The 23544-nt window shown below is 37.6% G+C and overlaps 6 protein-coding genes across 6 annotated transcripts; 4 read left to right on the top strand and 2 right to left on the bottom strand.

Annotated features, from left to right (window-relative positions):
- Positions 1 to 4564: 4564 nt before the first annotated feature.
- Positions 4565 to 6070, bottom strand: LOC113503006. Its single transcript, XM_026884790.1, has 3 exons — positions 5942 to 6070; positions 5396 to 5458; positions 4565 to 5070 (listed from the first exon to the last, which is right to left on the bottom strand). Exons 1-3 carry the CDS (start codon positions 5972 to 5974, stop codon positions 4579 to 4581), a joined length of 588 nt encoding a protein of 195 aa, XP_026740591.1. The 5' UTR covers positions 5975 to 6070; the 3' UTR covers positions 4565 to 4578.
- A 1603-nt stretch (positions 6071 to 7673) lies between these two features.
- On the bottom strand, positions 7674 to 9250 carry LOC113503007. The gene is made up of 2 exons (XM_026884791.1): positions 8671 to 9250; positions 7674 to 8235 (listed from the first exon to the last, which is right to left on the bottom strand). The coding sequence occupies exons 1-2, from the start codon at positions 8731 to 8733 to the stop codon at positions 7741 to 7743; spliced, it is 558 nt and encodes a 185-aa protein (XP_026740592.1). The 5' UTR covers positions 8734 to 9250; the 3' UTR covers positions 7674 to 7740.
- Positions 9251 to 9484: 234 nt separating this feature from the next.
- On the top strand, positions 9485 to 11819 carry LOC113503005 (leucine-rich repeat extensin-like protein 3). Its single transcript, XM_026884789.1, has 4 exons — positions 9485 to 10059; positions 10409 to 10458; positions 10548 to 10582; positions 10703 to 11819. Exons 1-4 carry the CDS (start codon positions 9967 to 9969, stop codon positions 11308 to 11310), a joined length of 786 nt encoding a protein of 261 aa, XP_026740590.1. The 5' UTR covers positions 9485 to 9966; the 3' UTR covers positions 11311 to 11819.
- A 122-nt stretch (positions 11820 to 11941) lies between these two features.
- LOC113503134 (ionotropic receptor 75a-like) lies at positions 11942 to 17293 on the top strand. Its single transcript, XM_026884953.1, has 9 exons — positions 11942 to 12078; positions 12498 to 12646; positions 13543 to 13743; positions 14082 to 14218; positions 14585 to 14746; positions 15077 to 15267; positions 15619 to 15833; positions 16168 to 16371; positions 16820 to 17293. The coding sequence occupies exons 1-9, from the start codon at positions 11997 to 11999 to the stop codon at positions 17147 to 17149; spliced, it is 1671 nt and encodes a 556-aa protein (XP_026740754.1). The 5' UTR covers positions 11942 to 11996; the 3' UTR covers positions 17150 to 17293.
- Positions 17294 to 17788: 495 nt separating this feature from the next.
- Positions 17789 to 20365, top strand: LOC113503133 (extensin-like). The gene is made up of 3 exons (XM_026884952.1): positions 17789 to 18173; positions 18699 to 18753; positions 19524 to 20365. The coding sequence occupies exons 1-3, from the start codon at positions 18087 to 18089 to the stop codon at positions 20363 to 20365; spliced, it is 984 nt and encodes a 327-aa protein (XP_026740753.1). The 5' UTR covers positions 17789 to 18086.
- A 291-nt stretch (positions 20366 to 20656) lies between these two features.
- On the top strand, positions 20657 to 22272 carry LOC113502970. Its single transcript, XM_026884748.1, has 2 exons — positions 20657 to 20960; positions 21114 to 22272. Exons 1-2 carry the CDS (start codon positions 20778 to 20780, stop codon positions 22236 to 22238), a joined length of 1308 nt encoding a protein of 435 aa, XP_026740549.1. The 5' UTR covers positions 20657 to 20777; the 3' UTR covers positions 22239 to 22272.
- The last annotated feature ends 1272 nt before the right edge of the window (positions 22273 to 23544 follow it).

Raw genomic sequence — 23544 nt, 5'->3', positions numbered from 1 at the left:
TCAAGTCACTTGTCGAAATGGAATGCCATCTCTGAAAAGTTCAATTTTTTATTCTCTTTTATTATATTATAGTATACCAATGAGATGGACGGATGGACGACGTCGCCGTGGATGGGCTAGGAAGCAGTGGCGGTGTCGATCTTAACGGTTACCGCACGAGCTGATTCCATGAAGCCCAGGACCGAGAATTCTGGAAGGATTTTGGTCGAAAAAAAGATATGACATTGTCTAAAGAAATCCTGTGTCTAAAGAGAACCACAAGATAAGGCATTTCCAAATTGGCAACTCTATTAAAAATCTTCCTTTTATTGCTACATACCATTTATTTTCACATTACGACACGTGACAATTCGGACAATAGAACGAAAAGACTTATATAATACATTGAATAAACGATTTGTTTACAATAGTTACTTTCAAGTGCTATCTAATGCTATAGTCGTATTTTATCTGAAGTTTGTTTGTTTCATACCTTTTATTTATTCTCAAAGTTCATTTTCAGTAAATATGTTTCATAAACATTTTCTTGATCTCGGTCTTTGAATAAATTAATGTTTTACCTTTTAATTGCCTAGAAATTAAAAAAAGACGATAAGAAAACTTCAAGTGTACCTACGTCAATTTCGTCTAGAAGGACATTTCCTTTGACAAATTACATTCGTACATTTGATGAATCCATAACCGTTAACGCTCTGATAAAACTTACTTTAATGATGAATCTAGCACTCACGCTTACTTATCTGTATCGGGAGTCCTTAGTATTAAGAGCTACCAGCCGTCAGCCTGAGGTAAAATAAGTAGTTTCGAAACCACGTCCGAAACTATTCGTTCAATGCTAATAAATACGCTTAGGCAAGTGAACCGTTACATTATTTAATATTATTCTAATTTTAATAAACATAGTAAGTTTTTGTATATGTATATAGATCAAACTTCAGTTTGATTGGTAAATCATTTGATTTGATTCGTGTATATCAACACAGGTGAATCGGCGGGCAGAAGCTAGTTCATAATAAACATACAAGTCACGTGTGTAGCTGTTTCAGTAAGTCTTTATAGCTTACACTAAATATGTAGGTAATCAGACCATTTTATGCATTAATGATGTATATACTTACGTCAAACTAATTAATATATAACAATCAATCTGGTTTAGCTTCTAAGTATAAACAGAAAGGTGTAATTAATTTCTACAGTTCTATTTATACACGGTGATTTTTTAGTCGTCTTACAAAAGAAGCCCAGTTCACGTATCCGCTGAAATACACCTAGGCGCGATTATTATTTTTTATCTTTTTAACGTGTTCTAGACATTGAATACATGAACTGGGCTGCTTTTGTAAGACGACTAAAAAATCACGGTGTATTGGTCGTAGTAAACATTAGCATTGCTCTTTGCTATATGGATGAGATAGTACCAGCTTTTATACGTCCCACTGCTGAGCACAAGCCTCTTCCCACGTAGGGAGTGTTTGCTGCCATGCTAGCTAAACATGTGACTTGATTGTGTAAGAAAACCCCGCGACACAAGGACTAATAATTTTCTTAGTCCCTGTGTCGCGGGACAAGTGCTTAGTCTTGACGCTTAGTGCTTGACTCGTTTAAAAAAAATATTGTCTTCAGGGCTGAATTCGAAACATAAGAACCAGAAATTGCCAATCCGAAGTTACTTGGATAATATAAGTATAGTTTATAAGTTGTTCAGTCTTTTTTACTTTTTTTACAGTCTTTTTACTGTAAATTGTGACGTAGATTGGTTGTACGTTCGCAGTAGCTTTCATCTCCTTCCCGAGGTCCAAGATATGAAGGAAGTATTGTATTATTGTCAGTAAAAGTCTCATTCTACCCACTTCCTGACCCAAGGTACTTGCCTCCTCTATCTGGGAGGATTCTTCTCCCCCCGTCAACAAAGGGTATGAAGGAAGTCTGAAAGGTTCAGTCTGTAATTTTCATAAGGTTTATGAAAAGAGGACAAGAAAGTCCATAAGAATTTTCCCAAAAAAAAAATGCAGGAAACCAGTTGATCTAGCATCATCTCTTAAAGTAAGAAATTTAAAAACGTGGAAGAAAGACATCGCTCCATCTCGTGTACTAGGCCGTCTCGCTTTTTAAAGCCTTTTTACAGTATTATGCGTCCTACTTAGTAACGTTTTAGTCTTCATTCCATTTAATACATAATTAAAACTATTTCAACCTACATAAAAATCTAACCACAGCCGAAATTCTTTGACGTAAAGAATTAATATATTTCGTGTTTTATATGTTGCTGTTTTAATAATATTCATATTATGTTGGGAATTCAATAAAAGGTTAATGGTCAAAAACAATTAAACATGTGCACATTAAATAGTTATGTAATGACGTCACAAATGCTTACAACATTTTTCTTCAGTATTGGTGTAGACGTCGTAAGGGTCATGTGGCTATTTCAGGTATATTATTGTACCGGCTCCCGTAGACAAGTGACCTTTCAAGAAGAGGTGACAAAAACACTGTCTTTTGGGTATGATAAGTAACTTAAACTTACCATTCCCATATGTTGTAGGGAGTTGATTAGACGTTGTATCAGTTGACTAGGTCTATGTAGATCTGTGGGCTTACCAACATCTTATAAAGGCATATTATCGCAGATGTGAAAGAGGGACACTGCTCTGCGCTGTGTATTGCGCTGTCCTACTTCCACATTGCGTTATTTTTTTAAGAGGTGGTGATAAAACCTTTTTCGTTTCGAAATTTCCTAGCTATCAAATTCACCTGATCGGGCTAGAAATTGCGAAGGTTTTAGTACTAGATTATCGTATACCTCATTTTTTTATTCCTAAGCGTACAGTGACGGACAACTCTATCTTTATTAAAAGGCACTAAAACTGTTTTAGTTAGCAGATATCCTCAAATGAAATCCAGGAATTCAGTTTCATATTTGGAGACCGACTAGAAGCCACCAGTTGAATTAACCAAATCAAAAATACAGAACTCATTCGCCATTTGTTTTTTATAACCTACTTTAATTTCTGAATTTATTTGAAAACTCTACGTAGCAACTTTAAATTGTTTTATTCGTATGTTAGGCTCGTCTATTAATATTTTATGAGTTTTAAAGTCGTTACAGTTCGCCTTACCTTGACCGTCTTTGTAAGCAAATTAAACGCAGTCAAATAAATAATTTATTTAAATAAGAACACTTGGATAGTAGTAAATGTTTTTACAGTTACCGTTTCCTAGACTCGCGCTAGCGAAATTTTTGCGTCAGCTACTGATGGCGTGTTGCCCCAAATATTCATAAAGAATCTATACTAATATATAAAGCTGAAGAGTGTTTGTTTGTTTGTTTGTTTGAACGCGCAAATCTCAGGAACTACTGGTCCAAATTGTGTTGAATAGACCATTCATCGAGGAAGGCTTTAGGCTATAAACCATCACGCTGCGACTAATAGGAGCTAAGATACAATGGAAAATGTGAAAAAAACCGGGCAGGTATATCAAAATTATAACATATCTTCTACCCACGGGGACGAAGTCGCGGGCAACAGCTAGTGTTAATATAAAAAGGAAATATTAAAACAATGTTTATGTACCACCAGTAATACAATTTTATTACACCTCGGTTGGCTCAGCCAGATTTGGCCGCAATGAGAATTTTAAATTCGACTCACTTCCCGGTTTCCGAATAAGCTGCAATTTGATTGACAATGCAATATTATTATTACTTGTAACGAATTCCACGATATAACTACATATACATATAAAGTATCAATAAGTATAACAAGGAAAATAAATTAAAATCATAGGTATAAGATTTTTGCGCCCTCATAAATATTGAAAAGCGCCTTTCCTTTTCAAAACGCAATGTTGCTTACAAGTGACGTTGCTTATTATCAAAATAAGAAAGTTATAACTACAAATTATTGAAAATTCTTTTTTGGTATAAATGCATTTTTGTATAATTACTTAAAAATGGAAAATAATCAAGATGGTAAATACAATAAGTCTCAATTTTCAATGTGAAATCGTTTGAAAGTAGAATCCTGGACTAAGGATGCTGTGAATGCTGTGATGCTTCATTGAAGAGTATGTTTCTGCCAGTTACCACATTTCTATAGTAAACTAGTTATCAAACCCCAATACGAGTACCGTTTAAGGCAAATATGATTCATAGGGATTCTGTGAATATAGTATACCATATACTTATGTATTATTTATGTAAACAACTTTTGATAAGAAAACAGAACATTTTTTTTCTAATTTTCCGGTTTCTTTCAACGTTTTGGTAGAAATAAAGATATTTAATATGTAATTACTTTAGCCTATCTTTAGATTATTTTTGGGTCACTTATTTTCGTTTAAACTGACACAGAGGACTCACACATATTTAGTACGTGAAATATAAATGCCTAAGCCCACGAAACTGGTAAACATTTTAACTATAGGTAATCTATAATACATAATGCAAGTATTGCACTTATATGCTTCCAAAGCAATTCAATTGAGAGGACTGTTAGGTTACCTAGGAAATCGAATCAAAATGTGTATCTAAATCAGATCTAAGAAATGACACACAAGTAAATTCTCATTACAAATCTATTCAGCAAAAGTCTTGGTGAGTTTATCAACAATGATCCGAGTCCTCTCCGACAGGTACTGGTCGATCTGGCCCATCACCTTCACGACGTGCAGCATCTTCTGGATTCCCTTCTTGAACCTCTCCATCCTCTCAGCACTGGAGTCTTCACCGACCCTCATTATCGAAGAAAACGTCATCGGGGATCCTATCCTTGGTGGAGTTCTACTTAAAGGGCTCAAATTTTCTCGTAATGTTGGAACATTTAACGATGGAACTCGTAGTTTTGGGACTGGTATTTTCGGTATCTGTAATCCTGGTCTGAAACTCTTGGGAGGGGCGATGGATATCGGTGCTTGTGTGTCACTGTATCCAGACTGATCGTTTGGATCAATGAGGATAAATTTTCCATCTTTGATTGCTTTTGGGAAAGCCTTGTTTATCAGGTCACAGAATGAGTTGACGTCGAAGCGAGAGTTTGTGCTGTATTCTGATGATTGGTATGAGTCGACCTGAAATTGTAAGCTTATGTATAGTAAATTGCTTGCTTGAAAATATGGGAATAGCTTTATTGAAGTTTAAGATGAGGTTTGTTTGTTGGACTGATATTGAATGAAGTGGTATTTTTGACAGGGGGTTATTGAAGAGAGCACTACATTCGACTCATGCTTGATTGTGTCTCCCAAGTGCTTTGTGCTTTGCGAAGTGAGACAACACATGAAACTATACCAAAAACCGACAAATATTACACAGTTATCAAACCTAATGCAACGGTAATTAGGTTATATTCGCATTGAAAGAAAAGTATGTTCTTATAAAAATTTGGGTATACCTTACCCTTTCATCGGAGCACTCGATGTGCAAGCGCAGCGGTGGGGGCGCGCCGGCTGTGTAGTTAACCTGGAAAAGTAATAAGTATATAATTTAAGTATGATTTCCTCATAGAAATTTGAAATAGGAAAAATGAAGTGACAAAAATAGGTCACCAATAGATATTACGATCAGAACAAAATGTGGAATTAAGGGATACGATTTTGATCAATGTCCTTTGTTAAAAAAATAATGAAAAAGCGACAGATTTCTCTCATTTACAGGTTTTCTTATATCACACACTGCAATCAATCAAAACAATTATCACCACACTACACTGTACTTTTTAATATTAATTATACACCAATCTACCGCGATCCTTCCACCCCTGAAAGTAAGACAGATACAATTATTGCGGAAAAGAAATGCTGCTCCACAACGCGCTCTGAAAACAATCTGTCTCCAACAGCTGATAAAAGTCACCCAATGACATTTTCAGAATACACCCCCATACCCTCAATTTTGTATAGATTAAAGTAATAGTTATTGAATCACTTATCGTTTGATACGAACCAGCATGAATGCTATCGCCACGTACCGACACATATCCGCCGCTAGCCACAGTCACGACATTTCGCGGCCGCACATAACTGCGAGCGAGCACGTATTGCAGCGGTACAAACGAGATGTGGACTCAGCAGAAACTGAGGAAAGTAGGGTGACTATCTGTAACGTGTTTCTGGACAGATTTGATTTAGACATGACTAAACTAGCTCTGTACGATATGATGGGTATAAAAAAAAAATCTATTTAGTTTCTCAGTTAGATATTTCAAAAATATTAGACACAAACCTATTTCTGTCTTTTCCTGCACAACAATAATGGACAAAGATAAACTGCTTTAATCTTAGAATAGGAAAGAGTGTTACGATTCCGTATTTTTTTTTCTCAACATAACTAATAAATAAAATAGCATTCAGCTGTCTGTCAACTAAGTTTTAGTCCAAAATGCTCACAAAAAGAAAACAACCTAGTTTTGACAACTTAAAAGAAAATCTTAAACATTTACAATCTACAAAAAAATAATCCCACTAAACCCAAAATCACAGCTACCCCACAATCCACCACACGCCTTTTTCCAAAGAGGTCAAATAAGCACGCTATCAACAAAGTATCAAGATCCTGACACACGTTATCTGCTATACGTGTGTTTATGAGACAACAGACATGATCTGGTTGTACAGTTCCTGCTATGCCGTCAGCCTAGTGTTGTTCCTAGCCGCCAAGAAATACTACGAAGATGAAGTTGGAAAGATTTGTCTTGTGGACACTCCTCGCTGTGACTGTACTGACTGCTGTAGAGGTTTGGATATTCATTTGTTTCATACTTTGTTTGTGTGAGATTGGGCAAAGTTGTTTGCGGTATAGATATGGATTCTGTAATCTTTTTCTTGAAGTACTTTTGTGACCATGGTAGTGTTAATTGTTTTTCTCCGCTATAATGCGGGTAGATTGATAATCCTGTCTAAAGCTAAGAGAAGAGAATTAAGAATACATTTGTCTCTTTACTAACCTGCATACCTACATACATACTAATTACTAACCAGAAATAGAAATTAATTCATAGCCATCAGTATTTGCCATCACAATTAGATAAATATACCTCAAATGGTATAGTAACGATTTCATTTTCTTTTTCCTCTCCAGGGCAGTATCCTGCTAAAGAAGTCTCTCCTGCGGCCATTGAAGCCAGAGCCCTGCTTCACGTGCCGAGCCGAGGACAGGCCCTTCACGTACCCCCTCATCTCCTACCTGGCGAAGATCAAAGACGTGTTCGTGCGAGGACTCAACGCTTTAGTGGACAAATCTAAGAACTCTAAACTTAAATAAGATGAAGAAAGAAGAAGTTTAAGATGTAAATATTATTTATTAGTGTTAAGTATGAATAAAGGATTGTACTTTTTTGATGAATGTCTGGTCTGTGTATCATTAAATGTTTTTCTCTTCTTGTTTTGTTCAATTCAAAACCACGGAAATTACCTACGGGTAAAAATGTCTTTACTCAAGTATAAAAACTCAATCTTGCAAGCTAAAGTAGATAGGATTTTATCTATATCTATAGAATATTTTGTCTCTCAACTATATGTAGGTATTAGTTTTAATGGAATGCTATAAAGCTGTACCCACGAAAATTTAACCATTCTTCTTTTGGCTACAGTGAGAAACAATTGGAGATATGTTAATACAATAAAACAATAACCGTATTATCTTATTATTTAATTAAATAAAAATATAAATAATTGGCATTCGTATTAAAAACATTATTTTATATCACAACAACGTTTACAACAATTCCTAATTCCATTTAACCTCTATTTAAACAATAGTTTCTTAAAGTTCATGTATTCCGAACTGGTGAGGGATCCTCTGTTCCTCAGTTCATACAATTTGTTCAGGATTTCTGAGTTACGCCGTTCAAGGTAACTGAGGGTACTGACCTTAGCTAAAGGGGGGATTACGGGTAACGGGCCAGGAGTGGGAGGGGGCAGCCAGGAAGGGAACAGGGGTAAGAGAGGATGTTTTGGTATCCACGGAAGAAGAAGAGGAACATAGGGCAATTTGGGTATAGAACCGATAGATCTTCGGTGCTTCGGCGAGATCTTTAGAGGAGGGATCGGTTGAATGGACCGTTTTTTAACTGGAGCTTTGTCTGTGGCTTGGTCTATCATTGAGCGTACGTGCTGGCTGTCTTGCTTGGTGTTGATGAAGACGGGCGAGTTCTGGGAGAACTTCTTGATGACGAGCGGGCTGAGGCGCTTCAAGTCGCCTGCTATGAAACCCACGTTTAATCCGTAGGATGATGAAACCTGTCAAGGGGAAAAATTATGTTCAAAAAGATTATTATCGTTTAAAAATTCTATGCTAATGCAGTTCAAAATAAAACATGCATTTTCTCAATGGTAGTTTGCAGTAATTGTTATTAAGCACTATAACGAAGATAACATAAATAAAATGCTCAATTTAGGCGCTAAACTTTTGATGTAAATTATATTGAAAATATTCAATGATTAAGATTACTTTCGATATGGAGGTTAGCATATCTACCCTCTTAAGTCTATTTTTTAGCTGATAGATATTTTTGGAGACTTAAAGAAGCACCTAGTTAATGGTCTTAGTAAGAATCACTAATCAATTGATGCATTGCCACCTTCACGTAAAAGTACTACGTCGAAATTATTCCTGCTTTCAAATCTCACGGAATTCACTATACATAAATAATAAAAAAAAAAACAAATACTTACGTATATTGCCAAAAACACAAGAACATTACAATTACTTGCACAGTTCACTCTTAATCCTACCATCTTGGAACAGTAACTGTTTCGTTTAAACCCTCACTTAATTCGGAACCGATATATAAAGAGAGTTGTATCGAAAACACCATTGTCTCCATCGCACAATCTCCGATTAGATTAAACACGTCCTCGGAAATGATTGTTTTGCAACAACAAATATACAAATGCTCGAAACAACAATAAACAAAGAAGCGTACAAGGAAATTCTAATCTGTCTGCTTTTCTAATTGTAGTTCAGTTATTGAGATGAGTTGTTCCGTATTCGTCGATCCTCATGTCATTCTTACTTTTATGTGACTTGGAGAAAATCCTCTTTTACTTCCTGGGTCTTGGCATGGACTCCGTTCCTTCGTTTTTTAGAAGTGGAAAGGGTGTGCCGGCTTCTTACTAAAATCACCGGAATGCTTTTCCGCTTCCTACAGTCGAAGCCAAAATGGGAAGGCTTTTGCAGACTGCTCGCAAACTAAGTCACTCAAGCTCAGGTATGACTGATAAATGTAATATCTTGCTAAATTACCAATTAGGAGTCTTTTTCCACTTGCCCCTTATACAAAAATGTTTTAGAGATTTGATCAGCGCTGATGAATGTAGAAGACGAGGTCTGTGGTTCAGTTTCGTGGATATACCGCTGTTATCTTCGAGATGTGTGTGCTGTTAATGGCGGGCAGGACCAAGTTCATATTTGTTACCATCACATAATCTTGGCATTTTATGATTATAAATGAACATAAAAAATAAAGATATAATTTTTTTCTCAGTGAAACATTATTTACTTAACAATAGACTATGTACTTAATGGAAATGCTAGTTATTGTTTGGCACATTGTCCGTTTCCAACATTTCTACATTTGTAACTATGATAAAGTATTTCAAAGAACACAAATAATGGAACGTAATTTCTTTTTTTTTAGTATTAATTAAGTAACAAATAGTTCAAACCCGCAACCTATTACATACCTATGACTAAGTCTCATTGCGAAAACTATTCAACCGAACGTAACGTTAAATAACTGTCATTTATCTCTTCTATTACCAACAAGATAACAATGCATACTTTCAGTAACCGTCTATCAACACGTACTTAATATCAGAAAGGAGGTTTTACTTAAGGCTTACATAAATATAGATAGTATATATAACGATAACCACGTATATAATAATAGATGTCAAAAGCACCTCCTTAAATACGCATAGACTTTTATTTTTTTCTATAGTTTGTTCGATTTTCTTACTGTGGTAAACATGGGGGGTCAAAAGGTATTTTGGTCCTCCATAGCTCTCGTGCTGGTCTCAGCATGCTACGTTAACGCCTGCTGTGAGAAAGATCTGTGTGTGGTACGGTTTGTTTTGATATTATGAGATTACTAAAAAGGAAATAAACTATATTTTTTGTATTTAGTGGCTGTGGCAGTATACAATCATGCCTTCTCCAGAAATAGAAAAAGAAGTGAATTGAGTATGGGACACAAATTTGAATTCGGAAAACAAATGAATCACGAAATAAGTAACAATGAGCTATAATCGCTTAGTTTGTAGTTCTCGCTGGCGCTCTGTCATTAAGATTGTAATAAGAATCTCTGTAAAAACATTTCGACAAATTATATTATGTGTACTTAACTTGTTTCCGGACGTGCCAAACAATTAACAATGATGACATTGAATTTAATATTTGTTTACTTAACAGCTCGAGGCGCTCAAAGAGATGAAAGAATGCAAGAAATCAGTGCTGGCTTCGTAAGTACCTCTCGATGTATCATCAATATACTGATAAATTGATACATTTCCATCATAGCTATAAATAATGTAACATTTTTCTCTCACAGGATATTGAAGCCACTTCTTGCGACTAAATTATGCGGTAAGTAGCTTAACTTTTTAAACTATCTTTTTTCCAAATCCATATTTTGTGAATATTCAATTCTTGTTTTAACAGGATCTTCTCATACAAAAATCTTAAAATAAATTTTCTTGATTTCAGATAAAGATAAGAAGTTATGCGAGCTCCCGCCGCCGCCCCCGACCATCATGCTGATGCCTGCTGCGCCCCCGCCATGCGCACCTCCTCCGCCCCCGTGCGCCGCTGCCCTACCTCCGATTCTGCTGGCTCCAGCACCCGCTCCCCTGGCCCTGCCCCCGCCACCTCCGCCAACACCGTTGTACCTGCCGGCTCCGGCCCCAGCGCCAGTCTGCTTGCCCGCGCCCCCGCCGCCAGCCCCGTGCCTCGCCCCCGCGCCTGCTCCCATGGTGTTCATGGCCCCTCCTGCAGCTCCACCACCAGCGCCTCTCCTGCTGCCAGCTCCCGCACCAGCCCCTGTCTACCTCCCCGCTCCCCCAGCAGCGCCGTGTTACCAGGCAGCTCCTCCACCCTTGGCGCCTCCACCCGCGCCTCCAGCTCCAGCCCCTATTATGATCTCGCTGGTCCCCCCCGCACCTCCTGCGCCTCCATGCTGTCCCCCACCCCCACCTCCCGGCTTCCCCATGACCGCATACATGGTGGCCCCGCCAGTGCCCATCACTTTGGAACCAAAACCCCTGGAACTACCCCCACCACCTCCACCGTGTTCCTGCGCTTATAAATACTATTAATTTGTTAAACAAACAATGTTAGTTTAATTTTATTTATTAATGTTTAGGTATAAATAAATACACTGGCGCAACAAATCAGTGGTTTCAATGTATGAGTCACAAAGGCGGTTGTTACCGCGGCCGGCTATTTCCCAGATACCTGTAATTTGACGTAACGCCCAAATTGTAGCGAATGCATTTCGTATGAGGCGGGTACAGTCGAAATGATAAACAAACAGAAATAAACGTCAAGGTATTTCACTTACACAGCAAAACTTACGTTGTGTTTGACTAATCGATTGCATATTGTGAGAAACATTGAACATTGTATGTAGCCTTTTTGCAGGGCGATTACTTAGTGTGTAAGTGCAGTTATTTATTTTTGACTAAGAAGTCTTATAAAATAGTACTTCAAAAATTCTTTGACAATTATTTAAAAACAGATTACTTAGTATAAAATGTATATTTTTGTTCATTGTATGATTTATAGTATAAGCCTCTGCCAGGACGATTCAAAGATTGGTTGTCGCGAGTAATATTCAGTGCATACTAATGTGTTATTGTTTGTAACAAGTCAGAATAAGAATAGGCCCACTTTAACTATTTTGTGTATGGATGTACACACCAAGAAACCGTGTGTTTCGCATCCCCTATAAATAATACAGACCACTCAAAGGGGTGTGCTCTGAAAAGGTTTTATTGAAAGCATGTGGGTCCAGGCAGTGGCGGAATTCTTTAAATACAAAGTAGTGAGTAGCATTATAGTGCTGGCATGTTGGCCCCCTAAAGGTATGATGTTATTATCTTATAGATAATAAATAACGACTCGTACAATGTTATTTTTATTAGGTTTCTAGGCCAAATTTTTTGGTTTTTATTCGTATGTTCCACGTTCTTAATTAAATTAATACCTTAAGCTTAAAATCCGTTTAAAGAAAGGATTACTACTATATCAGTTAAATAGAAATACCCTCAAAAGGTTATTTTAATTATATCCGTCGTAAGCTCGCTGCAGACTCATGCAGCCTCACTGCCTCGCAGTTTTCAAATGACTGTAAACTTTTTTGCTCTGGTGAATAAGACTCAAAATAACTTGTAAGTATTGAAAAGACGCTGTCGTGTGAATTGACCTTTAGCGTATCTATCACTGCCGTAGAATATTTTAAATAAGTAGTTCATAATTCTGATTTATCTGGTAATGGTTTCAGAGCAAATAAGAATAATTGGTGAAATATCACATCATGGGTTAAGCGCTACATTCTCTTGCGATCCAGGCATACTTGATTATGAACGACATGGATATCTGCAGGGGGTTCTATACTTGGTTGGAAATGATGACTCCTTCATGTTCAAAAAGGTTAATAATTACATTATGATATAGCTGTCCTATTTTGATCCTATGAGGATTCTTCCAAAAGTACCCCTCGTATTCTGTAACTCCTATGTAAGACGAAACTCGGTCGAGCCCTTTAAAAATTTGAGGGTGAAAGTAGCGAAATATAGGCTGGAAATATAATTCAACCTCAAATGAAAGCGCATTGAACTTTGGTTTGGTTGGGTTCTTAACATCGTTTGTTTATTTATTTGATGTTGGGAAAATTACTACATCTTAAATTCTGCAATTCTACTAAAGAGGATTTTGTCATGTGGGTTATTGTGGCAGGTTTTTAAAATTAAAAAAAAATCTACAATATACCCTCATATTAACTAATGCATTTAATAGCTCCATATATGACAATGTTGCATGATGCCAATATCCCGATTTTAATAAATTTTAGTAAATAGATTTTAATTTCTATTTTAGTTAAAGGAGACACATTTCATGGCGAATTATAAATGGCTGATACTTGGTGAATATATCCCGGAGGAACTTCGATCTGTACGATATGATGCTGATGTAGCTTACCTTCAATGGAAGAATCACAACAGCACGAGTGGTAACGCAAGCGGTAATATTTAAAGAGATACTCATTTTAATCAGCAATTTATTATGCATTCAGGTGACGAATTGAGTGTGATTAGTTTATTACTTATTGTACATAGGTATTCAATGGTGCAACAGTTTAGTAAACTGAACTACTACTCACGTGCATGAATCGGGATTACCCGACTAGTTTATGTCCCAAATGGAGTCCTTAATCGTCACGAACTACCCGGGCATATTTTTTGGTCAAATCTTTTTTGTTTTAATCTTATGTTCCTAATATTATGTAGTACCAAATAAAAATCTACAATCACTTCAAAAAACTATAGGTAACGAATCCTCTTTCAGATATAACCAAACCAATAACATCAATAGCTATCGATGACGTGTATGTACACCCACGGGACGGAGTGTCTGCCCACCGCTGGGCATATTGGGCCAGCTCGACAGGTTTCGTGTTGACGCATGATAGAGAAAGGATCTTAAGAAGACTCGACTTAAAGGAATATCCTTGGAGAATAGCGACTCCAGTATGCAAATAAATAATTTTAAATATCAGAAGAATCTAGACGTCCCACATGGGCATAATTGGCTCATTCCTCATGCCATAACAAGAAGGTTCTAGCATTGATCACGGTCTGCATGCTCTCTTTGACGCTTGACAATACAAGTAACGATCATAGGGTATATCTAACACTCTATCCTAATTACGCATCGAATAATGTCAGAAACCAGATGTATCTACTACGACAAACTTAGATAATTTGTAATGGGTAAGGGGTGACCCAAGCGACACAAGGATTAAGTAATTTCCTTAGTGCAAAAGCCGATATTAAAAATAAATAAATAAATCAATGGCCTTTTTCAGATAGGACATTATTCGAGTGAGAAATACGATGGTACATTTGTGGACTTTCTAGTTGACGAGTCGATATCCGACCAGGACCCTGGCATTCGGAGCGGCTATAGCACCTCCATGTTACTCATAGAAGCTGTAAATGCCAGGTTAGTTCTTATTACCAGCAAAAGTAGTAAAAAAGCGTAGTTCATAACAAACGTTTACATACAAAATTTAAGAAGAAAGAGTGATGGGAAAGTTACAGTACTTACAGTTATACCGTTTCGGCGCCCATAACGCAATGCGCCATGCCATCGCCTTACGCCATTAGTGTACTGTATAACTCCAACCATAGATGTGTTTGAAGCAGCATGTGGGTCTAGGAGACTACTACCAGCTTTAAACGTAAGATTGTAATTGATGAACTGGGCTCCTTTTGTAAGACGACTAAAAAATCACCGTGTATATTTTCCTCTGTTTTGACTATCCAACTTAAAGGAGTGCAGGTACCTTAACATTGCCACCTATTTCAGAGACATCCTGATAGAGAACGAGCTGTGGGCGACGATGGTGAACAACGACAGCATGTACCTGATGGTGTCCGAGGGGACTGCTGACCTCTCAGGGGCTATTCTGCGCATCCTGCTCGCCAGGACCTTTGACCTTGATTATGTTGTACCGATTTGGCCTTTTAGGTAAAAGTTTAGAAGGAAGATAAAAAAAGCTATCCGGTGACTTGTAAACCTGACAGTCAATGTAGTACTATGTAATATATAAGTAGTAATATTGATTTTGTCAACAATTTCTCAATCAAAATGATAAATACGTTCAATTTAAAGTACCTTAAAAATGTTTGTATACTCTTTATTTTTTTTGGATAGTACACATAAAGACAATGGCCAGTTTAACGTGGCAGTGCTTAATGTATAATACTGCCAAATTCAAAACACCCAATCCATAATTAGAAAAAAAATGATGGCTTACGATCATTCAACAAAAAGTCAACTACATTTTTGCCTCACCAGCGTCGGCTTCACATACCTAGCGGAGCGCGAGAGTGCCAGTAACATGTTCTTGGAGCCGTTCTCACCTGGCGTGTGGTGGTCGTGCTTGGCCATCATGGCGGTGCTGGCTCTGGTCGAGAGGTTCACAGCCAAGACGCCGCTAGAGAAGGATGGAGCGTTCTATACTGTGCTCACGACTTGGTTACAACAAGGTAGTTAAACAACAAAATCTAATGTTATGAGTTTAGAAGAACATGAGTGGGACGTTACTTCTGCCTAGCAGTGGGACGAGGTAGGCTAGAAACAAAATATAGTTTCGTATTAAGTCCTCTAAGTAGGTCACTTCTAGATCGCCGTCGCATGCTTGACTTGACTTGATTAGAAAAAGTGTATGTAATTGTATGCTAATCTAAGGCCTTTAAACAGCGCAGGTGTACGAGTTAACAACGCGCGAAAGACCAAAAATCAAATCACTTAAATTGCAAACACTGCGCTTTTTATCCTTTGATCGGATCCCAAATATGCCAAAGCACAGGTACGAATTATTCGAGTCGTGGTTTCAGACGCGAGCGCAGTCCCAGAGAGCGCATCAGGTCGCTTCGCGTTCACCGTCCTCTCAGTTAGCGCCATGTTGGTACACGCGTACTACACGTCAGCCATCGTGTCAGCTCTCATGAGCACCGGCCGAGGCGGACCGGATTCCTTGAGGGCACTCGCAGACTCGAAGTATGCGATAGGATCGGAGGATTATGATTATATGCGGTATTTGTTCTTTGATGTAAGTATGGTAAAATTTATTGAAATATTCTTCTACAATGGTATACAATGGTATCATCTCTCGCGAGATAAGAACCAATACCTTGTCTTAACTTGGAAGGCCAAAAAAGTATTGCAGCTTTATATCTTTGCGGTTGGTTGGGTGTATTTCATTCACATAAACATGCAAACTTGGAAACGAGATCTATCATATCTGGATGACACGACTATTTATCATATGCGGGGGTCGAAACCCCAAAAGGTGGGATGCTGTGACCTTTATTCTAGGTTAGCTTTGTGAGATACTTGAATAGGATTATTGCCAGTAACTCATTACAATCAAAACATTGCACTAGGTGGAAACAAATTGGGAAGACCTAGAATACCTTAAAAAGAAGAAAAAAACTTCAAAGTTCTACCAAGACTTGTCCCGCGGCGTCGAGCTTATCCAACAAGGGAACACCGCCTTCCACACCGAGTACAACCAGATATACCCGCACTTCAAGACCTTCAGCGACGACCATATCTGCAAGCTGCAGCATGTTGATACTATTCCTGAAGTAAGATCTTTATATCATACTATTCTGGCTCTTCTAAAGCGAAGCAAGTCTTCAATAGGCGACGACTTATTCCTCCTCCTATGATGCGAGGCTTTGTATGTATCTCTATGAGTTTTTGTAGAGACAGTTACTTGGACACAGTGTCCAAAGTTAACTCGTGGATGATCTATTACTTAGACCAATGTTCATTACATAATATATTTTGTTAAAGCTAAACAATTAAGAACCGGAACCTTTTAAAACAACCGATTAAAAATGGGGGAAATAGGACGAGGTAAATACAGCCAAATTTTGGATTACTACCTTCGAACAGCAGGTCAAAAGTCATCGTTATCTATTAATTATTTTGAAATCCCTTTACACACAACAAAACTTTTTGCGCCAAATACGTATATAAGCATTAACTAAGTTTAACTTTCTAGTAAAACATCAATCGTTACTCTTCCAGACACTTAGTTGGGTAACAACAACTAAGAACGGTCAATGGACTCAAGTACTCCGCTCGGCTGGAGGATGGCTGGTCGAGACTGGTTTGAGCAAGCGCCTGGTCTCCCGACTACGGATCCCGCACCCTCCCTGCCGCGCATCCCTCCTAGCTGAAAGAGTCAAGTTAGGGGACATCGCTCCTTTACTAGCCCTCACTGTATTTGGAGCTTTCCTATCCGTGGTCATGTTAGGAGCCGAGATCATGTATCACAAAGCCAAGGCAGGAAGAATGGAAGTTGAGGTGAAACCTTCTTTGATTGATGATGTTGATGTTGAAAGGTATATGGAGTAGGAAGATGTTGTGTTCTTTTTGTCAGTTAAGAGTTGAAAAAGGTGTAAGCTGGTTTGACTGAACATAGAAATAGCAAAACACGAATTAATTTATTTTACTTATATTCAGCTAGTATTATCTTCTGTATAGCATTTGCAGCTTCAAAATTAGTCGATTGATACTATAATGTCACCGATCTTTTAACGTTCACTTATTGTTGTTCTAAAACTATGCATAAAATAATTAATGTTTAAATATTAGCGTCAGCACATTCACAAGATGATTCCCAGAATTAGTTTAATAAAATGTCTCATTGCTAAATATAATGTTATTGTTTTAGATTGTTTTATTTACTCGTACGTGACCATTATATGAAAACTAATTGCTACATATTTATGAATGGAGTTGCCTTTTCTTTTATGCAAGTAGCTTTCTTTTAGCAGGAAACGGAGGAATGTCTTTTATTTAACGTATCCCGCACTGTGGACTTTAATATTAAGTGCGAAGGTTTCACAAACATTCAAATCACGTGCAAAAAGACACCCAGACTGAGGACGAACATTCGTGGATCACACTAACGTTTGACCGAGGCGGGGATCAAATCTGCGACACGACACGTTATGGGTGACCTCAGCTACTCGAAGATCCGTGCATTCAAAAGAAGCTTGATTAAATTTGAGCATTAAACTTGAATCTCATCTCATGTATACATGCCCCTGTATACTTTACTTCGTACCGAAGTATATTTTATTTCCTATTAATCGGGATCCCTTATCCTCACGCGCTCCGAACGCTGCTTATCACAAGCAGTCTTATCACCAGATCTTAAGATTCATCACGAATGAACTCTGATTAGGTATCAGAGACTACTTAAATATCATAGTTCACCTCCCACAGAAGTAGTGATTACCGAGCGACAGTCATTTTGTTTTGGAATAGTAAAACAAATGAACTAAGTATGTTTCGACTTTTAATAAAGTTGAGCGCGTTGTCGATCGGGCTTGCTTACGCTTCAACTAGCTGTCAAAATGCACAACAATCACAGGTAAGGAGATTTATTTGCTAATTGATTTTAATACGTGTATCCGTCTGTTTAATTTTGAATAATCTTTAGTATTTGTATTTGTATTTTTTTTTTCAATTATTTTTAAAATTAAGATATCTTTTTTAATATTCTAAAAAGGTTAAAGTTAATGCATAATAAAAAAAATATATTTGATAATGGTTTACGCACGCCGATACTGTGCAATGTTCGACTCGCGACCCCTCTCGCAAGCTCATGGTTAAGAATTGACTGGACTCCACACACATGGTATAATTTTTAAACCGTCAGTATAAATTTAGATCGATTGTTTATATTACATTTGGAAATTATTCATTTATTGGGAAAAACAAAGTTAATCTTCATCATCTAAAATTAGGAGTATCTAGGAACTAAACTAAATATTATATTACATACGTTCTAAAATGGGTTATTTGCAGTTAGAAGCTCTATTTGTCAACTTTGAGATCGAGTATTAAATGTAGAAATTTGAGCAAAAAAGTAAACAACCTACATATTTTATTTCAGATGGCTGCCCTCAACGAGAGAATGAATCAAATGATAAGCACTTTGTATTCTTCGTGTAAGTATTAACCTTTTCCGATAATTACATTCTGAATATCAACATCGTACATAGATACATGGACATGCATCAAATCAAATCTTAATTGCATACCATATGGTACATAGGTGGTAAATTATAACAAGGTTAACAGCTCATTATGGACCCTGTCGGGCACAACAAAAGTAAGAGAGAGGAGGAAAATGTTATTTATTAAGTCTATTTATAATATATTGTATTTTGCATATTGTTTTATTCCCGTTCTTCTCAATAAGAATGAAATTATAACCATGCACCTAGAGGCATCACTGTAACGCATAAAAGTGCCTGAAATGCGGCCAATAATAATAAATAAGTTCTTAATTAATTCAGTTCTCAGTATTGGACCTCATTGTTTAATTACGTGTGTCACCTCAAGTTTCAATGATCAAGGTCATTGTTTGATTTAAGCTGACAAGTTATTTTCAGTGGAATGCTGTTAATTGGTCGATCGCAGAAATTATATGTTGATACAGCAGTATTGCAAGTGATTAAAAGAAATGAGTGTATTGTGTAATTCGCAAGAGCAATGACTATGCCGACTTATCGTAGTTACGAAAGTGTAAAATGAAGTGTATAATAAAAAGTTTTCATGTATTCATCCATTTTAGAGAGCATATAAAATTTAAAAACATACTTTATACCGGTTTACAGAATTGTAATCATTGCCTATGATCAACGTAAAACATTTAAGCTATCATATGTAATTGTTTCCAAAATCAAACTATTATATAACCTCTTTCTCATTCCAGCACCCCTCCTCTCCAAGGCTCTACCCGCACTAGCGAGCACAACAACCACAACCACACCAGCTACCTCCACAGAATACCCCACAACGACAACGACCACTACCAGCGAGACCCCCTCATACACTTACCCCCAAGTCATATACGTGACGCATCAACCACCTCCAAGCCAACCAGCGTCCAACACTTACTATTCGTATGAAACCACACAGCCTGAATATCCGCCTCCTGTGTCGTACAGTTACGAATACACTTGTCCCCCATGCCCACAAACCCCGCCGTCTTATAGCTATCCACCCCCAAGTACTCCAACACCTACATATTCTCAAATACCTGCTCCATATCCACCACCGCCTGCGACTTACCCCCCGCCGTCGACGCCGGCAACTTACCCCCCGACTTCAACGACTTACCCGCCGCCCTCGACGTCTTACCCCCCGCCGCCAACAAGTTACCCCCCACCGCCAACAAGTTACCCCCCACCACCTGCTTCTTACACCCCTCCGCCGACGTCCTATCCCGCTCCGCCAACGTCCTATCCGGCACCGCCGACATCATATCCAGCTTCATACTCGGCACCCCCCACATCGTACACGGCACCGCCGACGTCTTACCCCCCTCCTCCTGCAACTTACTCGCCTCCACCAACGACTTACCCCCCGCCTGCGACTTACCCCCCAACTACATCTTACTCCCCGCCAACGACTTGTCCCCACACTTCCACAACTTACGCGCCAGCTCCTGCTACGTATCCTGCGCCTGTTACTTACGCCCCGGCACCTGCGTCTTACCCGCCTACGCCTACAACTTACCCCGCCACATACCAAATATCAGGGTACTCGACATAACATAAAGTTGTACAGACATATGTAGATAGTGATTAAACTTTGTTGTAGGTGTACTTCTAACGATGTAATGTATTATTTATTAAACGAATATATTAATTACTTATTTGTTTTCATTTTTAAATGGTGTATCTGTAATGGTGTTCGTTTATTATTAATCGACATTATTGACAAACTTCACTTGAAAAAATATATATACTTAAAGCTATACATACCTATTACTATAACTTTAATATTTTATTTTATTGATGGACATGCTTACACAAAAAAAAACGCACAAGAAGCGTTCGATCTATGTCGACTGGGAGTGTAGCAAAGAGGATTGCGGCTTTGGATTTGCTTAATCTTAATTTCAAAAGAAAATTTGCACAGTAGGTGGTATTTCCAAAGCGCGTAAAGAAAAAAGTTAAAAAGCATGTTTCATTATTGCCCAAACGTACAAAACATGTCCTATCTAAGGTTCATAATTTTATTAATAAAATTTCAAAACTCTTTCTTAACAATTGATAGTGTAATATATAAATGTAAGGAGGGTAGGACTGCAGGTACACTGTCCGCCATGGCTCTCTCGTACATTATCGTCGCCTTGGTCATCCAGGTAATTGTTTACACAGTATTTTATTCTTCTCTGCTCCAAAAACTATACCAATTCAATATTTAAATAACACGACATTGTTGAAGCTCGTGTATCTTCAATGTGACAAATGAATATGAATTGTATTTTCAAATAATAAGACTTTGTAAATTTTAGGGTGCGTTCACGAACGCAAATGAAACCAGTACTGAAGAATTTGCACACAGCGGCGATGCAGGGAGCTATAACAATGATACGGAAGCCAAAGATGATACTGTAAAGGAGTTCAACGCCGTCCCGAATGACTGGATAGACTTTTTCCTCATTCCTGACTCCCAAATACTCCCCACATCTTCCGTAGCCATGATGTCTCACATTAACGACTCGGACAAAACTGACGAAGAAAAAATTGAAGAAATGAAGGCAATTGCTCAACAGATCACTTACGCTTTACAAAAGGAGATGACTAACCTCCTCTCTTATGCGATGAGTTCATACGATCAGGAAGTAGCACCTGAAACCAACCGCGGCAAGCGGTCAGCAGACACACCGATGGCCAGCACGAAAATGATCAACAGACTGCTGAACCACATCAAAGCCAGCACCGAATACCAAAGCATTTGCATCGAAAAGATGATGACAGCTCAAGAAATCGCCGATAAATACGGAGTAGACTACAGGCCCGACACTGAAATCTTATCTGAATTAGCAATCAAAGCAAACGAACAAGCTAACGACATGAATGAGATGTTGAAAGACGCCATCGAAATGAAGAACGTCACCCGAAAGGAGGAGCAATGTCACGATCAAGACAACGACAGTTACTACGTGTATACTGTCCAATACCCGGAAATGTCGCACAAGGACCAGGTGTTGCCTACACAGCCAGCAATGAACCACCATCACCACGTCGACTCGTACCCTAGCCACAGCCACTACTACCCTTACGAGACTCAGATCCCTTCACCCGTGCCGAACTACTACAGTCCTCCAGTCAGCAAGCGCCCTAACTTCTACGAGACCGTGTCTTACGGCCCTCAAGACTTTTCTCCCTACTGTACCGTCGAACCCGTTTCTTTTATCTACCCGTTGGAGGATTATGTTGAACCAGAGCCGGAGTTAGTAGGGGAGGAAATGGAGGAGACTGTGTCTTCGAAGGTGTCCGTCATTCGCGGAGATGAGCCCGGCTCTGCGACTGTCAACCACGTTATGACGTACACGGTTGGTGAAGCGTCCCACTTCAGAACGCCACAGATTGAGAGGCTACCGCAACATATGCAGTACTCCTTCTTTTTGATGTAGATAAATTATTGTATTTTTTTGTATATACAGTCTTTTTATTGCAATTTGAAAATCACATTATGACTATAGCGACGTATGTCAATGACATTCTACGTTCCTTTACGCGTTTTGACATTTTAATAAAAAAGTGATAAGCGTCTACGTCCACAATGTGACGAGAATTTAATTCCTCTTTTGAATTATAAAGACATAAGTACAAAAATAAATGATTGTGAGAATATGGGTATTTTAATTTTGATATCTATCCATTATAGGTATTGTATGGAAAGTAAGTACCAGTGGAAAGTAGGTAGGCATGGACTTAAAGAGCCAGTATTTATTAGTTAGGTAAGCCCCTGTAAAAAAGAAAAAGCGAAACGTAATGTCCACGGTAAAATAAAAAAACTGTTTCGACGTTCGTCAACTTTAATAGATTTTAATAAATATCCAAACATATTTACTAAATCTTAATAATACCTTAAAATAACTAAACTCCTTTGGTTACACTTTGGCACTTTACATTCCGATGCATTCATTTCCTTTCATTTGTAATAAAATGAAGACGAATGCGCCATTTTGAATCATTATATTAATCTAAGATAATAAATACATAATATTTGGTAACAAAATAGTTTTTTTTTACATATTTTTTGACATTCATCGCGGTTACAAATTATTTCACATTTTGTACGAATAAGGCACATTTATTGCGGATGCGTTAACAGTGCAATACTTATATAACTTTAATTGGGAATATACATTTTGTTAGTAATATCCATATAAAATATTTGGTTCACATTTCTTCGGCTGGTTAAAAGGTAACGTTACATTTTAATATATTTATTTTACGACTAATTTAAATCTAAGTACAATAAAAAATAGGTTTTCATTTCATCATTTAACAATGCTTTTGCACCATCTGACAAAAATCCGCTAATTTAAATAATACAGAATAATAACTACGCCAAAATTATACTTAAAATAACTCCAAACAATACTAAAAAATCACATTTTAATTTCGACGCTACTTTATGTAGCAAATTACATCCTAATAATTTAATTCAAATAATTTTGTACAAATCTTATACAATTTCTAATTAATCGACTAAAATCAAATAATGGCAGAGGACCATAATAATTTAGAAAAAAAATTGAGAATTTCTGACAATCAATTCTTTAGCACGCAAAGGCAAGCTTCAAAACTTCGTAAGACAAAATCGAGGCTTTATTTCTATTTATGCGAAGATGAGAGACCCTGATATTGTTCGAATATCCGAGAAGAGTAATTTTAATTGTCATTATTTGTTTTAAATTTCAGAGCTGTCAA

The sequence above is a fragment of the Trichoplusia ni genome, chromosome 18, assembly GCF_003590095.1.
Source record: "Trichoplusia ni isolate ovarian cell line Hi5 chromosome 18, tn1, whole genome shotgun sequence".
NCBI lineage: Eukaryota > Metazoa > Arthropoda > Insecta > Lepidoptera > Noctuidae > Trichoplusia > Trichoplusia ni.
The sequence above is the reverse complement of the archived record's forward strand: the minus strand, read 5'-3'. Positions and strand labels throughout refer to the sequence as shown.

Excerpts from the sequence above, each read along its gene's own strand:
- LOC113503133 (XM_026884952.1), top strand. The coding sequence starts at position 18,087 with ATGTTTCGACTTTTAATAAAGTTGAGCGCGTTGTCGATCGGGCTTGCT. Across the intron at positions 18,174-18,698 it reads AAAATGCACAACAATCACAG|ATGGCTGCCCTCAACGAGAG; the intron begins GTAAGGAGATTT and ends ATTTTATTTCAG. Across the intron at positions 18,754-19,523 it reads AAGCACTTTGTATTCTTCGT|CACCCCTCCTCTCCAAGGCT; the intron begins GTAAGTATTAAC and ends TTCTCATTCCAG.
- LOC113503005 (XM_026884789.1), top strand. The coding sequence starts at position 9,967 with ATGGGGGGTCAAAAGGTATTTTGGTCCTCCATAGCTCTCGTGCTGGTC. Across the intron at positions 10,060-10,408 it reads GTGAGAAAGATCTGTGTGTG|CTCGAGGCGCTCAAAGAGAT; the intron begins GTACGGTTTGTT and ends TTTACTTAACAG. Across the intron at positions 10,583-10,702 it reads TCTTGCGACTAAATTATGCG|ATAAAGATAAGAAGTTATGC; the intron begins GTAAGTAGCTTA and ends TCTTGATTTCAG.
- LOC113502970 (XM_026884748.1), top strand. The coding sequence starts at position 20,778 with ATGTTTCATTATTGCCCAAACGTACAAAACATGTCCTATCTAAGGTTC. Across the intron at positions 20,961-21,113 it reads TCGTCGCCTTGGTCATCCAG|GGTGCGTTCACGAACGCAAA; the intron begins GTAATTGTTTAC and ends TGTAAATTTTAG.
- LOC113503006 (XM_026884790.1), bottom strand. The coding sequence starts at position 5,974 with ATGTGTCGGTACGTGGCGATAGCATTCATGCTG. Across the intron at positions 5,459-5,941 it reads TGGCGATAGCATTCATGCTG|GTTAACTACACAGCCGGCGC; the intron begins GTTCGTATCAAA and ends TTACTTTTCCAG. Across the intron at positions 5,071-5,395 it reads TCGAGTGCTCCGATGAAAGG|GTCGACTCATACCAATCATC; the intron begins GTAAGGTATACC and ends TTACAATTTCAG.
- LOC113503007 (XM_026884791.1), bottom strand. The coding sequence starts at position 8,733 with ATGGTAGGATTAAGAGTGAACTGTGCAAGTAATTGTAATGTTCTTGTG. Across the intron at positions 8,236-8,670 it reads TTGTGTTTTTGGCAATATAC|GTTTCATCATCCTACGGATT; the intron begins GTAAGTATTTGT and ends TCCCCTTGACAG.
- LOC113503134 (XM_026884953.1), top strand. The coding sequence starts at position 11,997 with ATGTGGGTCCAGGCAGTGGCGGAATTCTTTAAATACAAAGTAGTGAGT. Across the intron at positions 14,747-15,076 it reads GTACCGATTTGGCCTTTTAG|CGTCGGCTTCACATACCTAG; the intron begins GTAAAAGTTTAG and ends TTGCCTCACCAG. Across the intron at positions 15,834-16,167 it reads TGCGGTATTTGTTCTTTGAT|GTGGAAACAAATTGGGAAGA; the intron begins GTAAGTATGGTA and ends ACATTGCACTAG.